Raw genomic sequence first — 2,319 nt, 5'->3', positions numbered from 1 at the left:
GTGCATTCCATTATGCGGCTCCAGGTTTCTAGATTTGTCGTTCATAGTGCATCTATTACCATACTATAAAGCGCGGATAATCGCAGAATCGACTACATCGTCCGTACTAGTGACGGAGTGGAAAGAGCACAAGTAAGCGTCTCCCCATATCAAGAATACCTAAATCCTTGCTAATAACCTAAAATTACAACCCGGAAGCCTAATGGCCGCATCTTGCAAAATGACCAGACAACATTTGGATGTTCCTTCGTCCTCGTACACTATCTCTCTAAGTCGCGCAATGATACTTTTTTGCCCTCCGCTCTGCATTTTTGTGGAGAATTTTTGGCCCAGCCCTTTAGGAGCAGAGATACTAACGTCCATAGTTAGTGCCTCTACAAGGGCAAGGAAGGCGAATAGTACCTAGGCATTAACACTCGCTGGAGGCGGAGATCTGCCTATCGTACGCCAAGAAACAATCACTTATATATCTAATATGAAGTTTCACAGTCGTGAGCGAGTTCATCCATAGAAAACATCTAATAACCAGCCCGCTTTACCAGTCTACGGGCACAGAAGCACATTTCCCAGGCTTTGTATGTGCTAAGCTTTTATTAGGCGAAACAGTTACACACTAGTTAGAATCGTGCGCTATTAATAACATGCTTCTGTGTCCTTTAGCAATACTCTTTACAAATCTCGCGGCATCGGGTTGTGATTGTGGTATCTAACACGACCTGCCTCCGTGCACTCTGAAGATGTGCTGGAACCAAGCACAAGCCACTGGCCAAAAAAGCCGTTGACTAGGACTCCTCTTTTCTCGATGAGGAAGGTTGCCTGTTCTCCGACGCCGACCTCGGTCCCATCGAACAAGGGACCAGCATTCTAATCCATGTTCCCTAGATACTTGTCGGCTCTTCGGCAGCGCTCGAGACACGATCCGGTCTAGTGACTCGCCGTAGCGTCAATTTATTCCTGTCCCAACCACATCAATTGCCGGCCGCGCTCTTCCTGCTTAGAATGGTTAAGCTTCTAATAACGCTTCGAACGTTGTGACAAACAGTAAATAGTAAGCCGGACCTGGAAGGTCTTTTTAATTTTGTAGTCATCGTAAGATCTTCAGAAAGATAAAAGCCGCCAATCCCCCTCTATGGATGGATTAGACAGCCAAAGCAAAAACTCAGACTCTGAATATTCAATAGCATCTTTCCTCTCTTCAGCTTGTGTCTTCCCCATTCATTCACGTATAAATCACCATGTACAAACCAATTGTCCTCACTCTTGCCTCGTTGAGCAGCATCCTCGCTGCTCCCTTGGACAATGTCACTCCTGCCAAACACAAGCGCAGCTACACCTCCTCCAACTGGTCTGGTGCGGTCCAAGAGTCCAAGGCCGGAAGCTACAACTATGTCCAGGGAAGCTTCGTCGTTCCCACATTGAACGACCAAAACAACCCTAGTGGTACTGCTGATATCTGGGTGGGCATCGACGGCAACAACTGCAAATCTGCCATCCTCCAGACCGGAATCGTCACTTACGGCGACGGCAGCTTCTGGGTGTGGACTGAATGGTGGAAGCACACTATGCAGGACTACTCTGTTAGCCTTGATGTTAATGGCGGAGACACTATCCGTCTCACCGTCCACGCTACATCTTCTACAAGCGGAACTACGTCGGTCGAGAACTTGACTACTGGCAAGTCGGTTTCGCAGACCTTCACCAGCGAGACTTCCTATCCTCTCTGTGAGAGTGATGCTGAATGGATTGTCGAGGACTTCTCAACCGACAGCCAAGGCGATCTTGCTCCCCTTGTTGACTGGGGCACTATCAAATTCTTCGACACCACGGCTAAAGGCCCCAATGGTCAGGTCTCTGCTGTCGGTGCTGAGGTCTTCAACCTGAAGCAGAATGGTGTCATCCTTACTGATACCGAGATTGGTAGCGACGGAAGCGTTTCGGTTACTTACACTGGTGGCCAGTAACAGGAATGGAACATAGCACTTGGCGCTCAAGTAACTGCGAGCCTCTGCAGCCAGAGTATAGCCCTCAAGCATTTGATGGAACTTGAAGTCAATATAAAAGAAGTTACTTACACTGCTTGCCTATGATTTTAACTCTTGTAATTCTAACTCAGGTAAGGCCAAACCTGTATGAAGCGATGTAAAGCTAGCGCCGAGGAATTCCAGGAGTCAGGCCGCGGAAACAGATGGGGGGAAGCAGATACAAAGAAGCAGCCCGGCCAGAGGTATGCATGAAAATCTACTTAGTAGGAAGGAGGAGCCATCCCTATAGAAAGGTCCATGTATACTGTCAAACATCTAAAAAACTCAAATATCTTTC

The 2,319-nt window shown here is 47.7% G+C and overlaps 1 protein-coding gene across 1 annotated transcript; it reads left to right on the top strand.

Moving 5' to 3' along the window:
* Positions 1–1,235: 1,235 nt before the first annotated feature.
* On the top strand, positions 1,236–1,961 carry ISF_08545 (Concanavalin A-like lectin/glucanase; the record flags this gene model as incomplete). Its single annotated transcript, XM_018852148.1, has 1 exon — positions 1,236–1,961. The coding sequence occupies one exon, from the start codon at positions 1,236–1,238 to the stop codon at positions 1,959–1,961; it is 726 nt and encodes a 241-aa protein (XP_018700612.1).
* Positions 1,962–2,319: the final 358 nt, after the last annotated feature.

The sequence above is a fragment of the Cordyceps fumosorosea genome, assembly GCF_001636725.1.
Source record: "Cordyceps fumosorosea ARSEF 2679 chromosome Unknown scaffold_32, whole genome shotgun sequence".
NCBI lineage: Eukaryota > Fungi > Ascomycota > Sordariomycetes > Hypocreales > Cordycipitaceae > Cordyceps > Cordyceps fumosorosea.
This window is presented reverse-complemented; position numbering and strand designations above follow the sequence as displayed.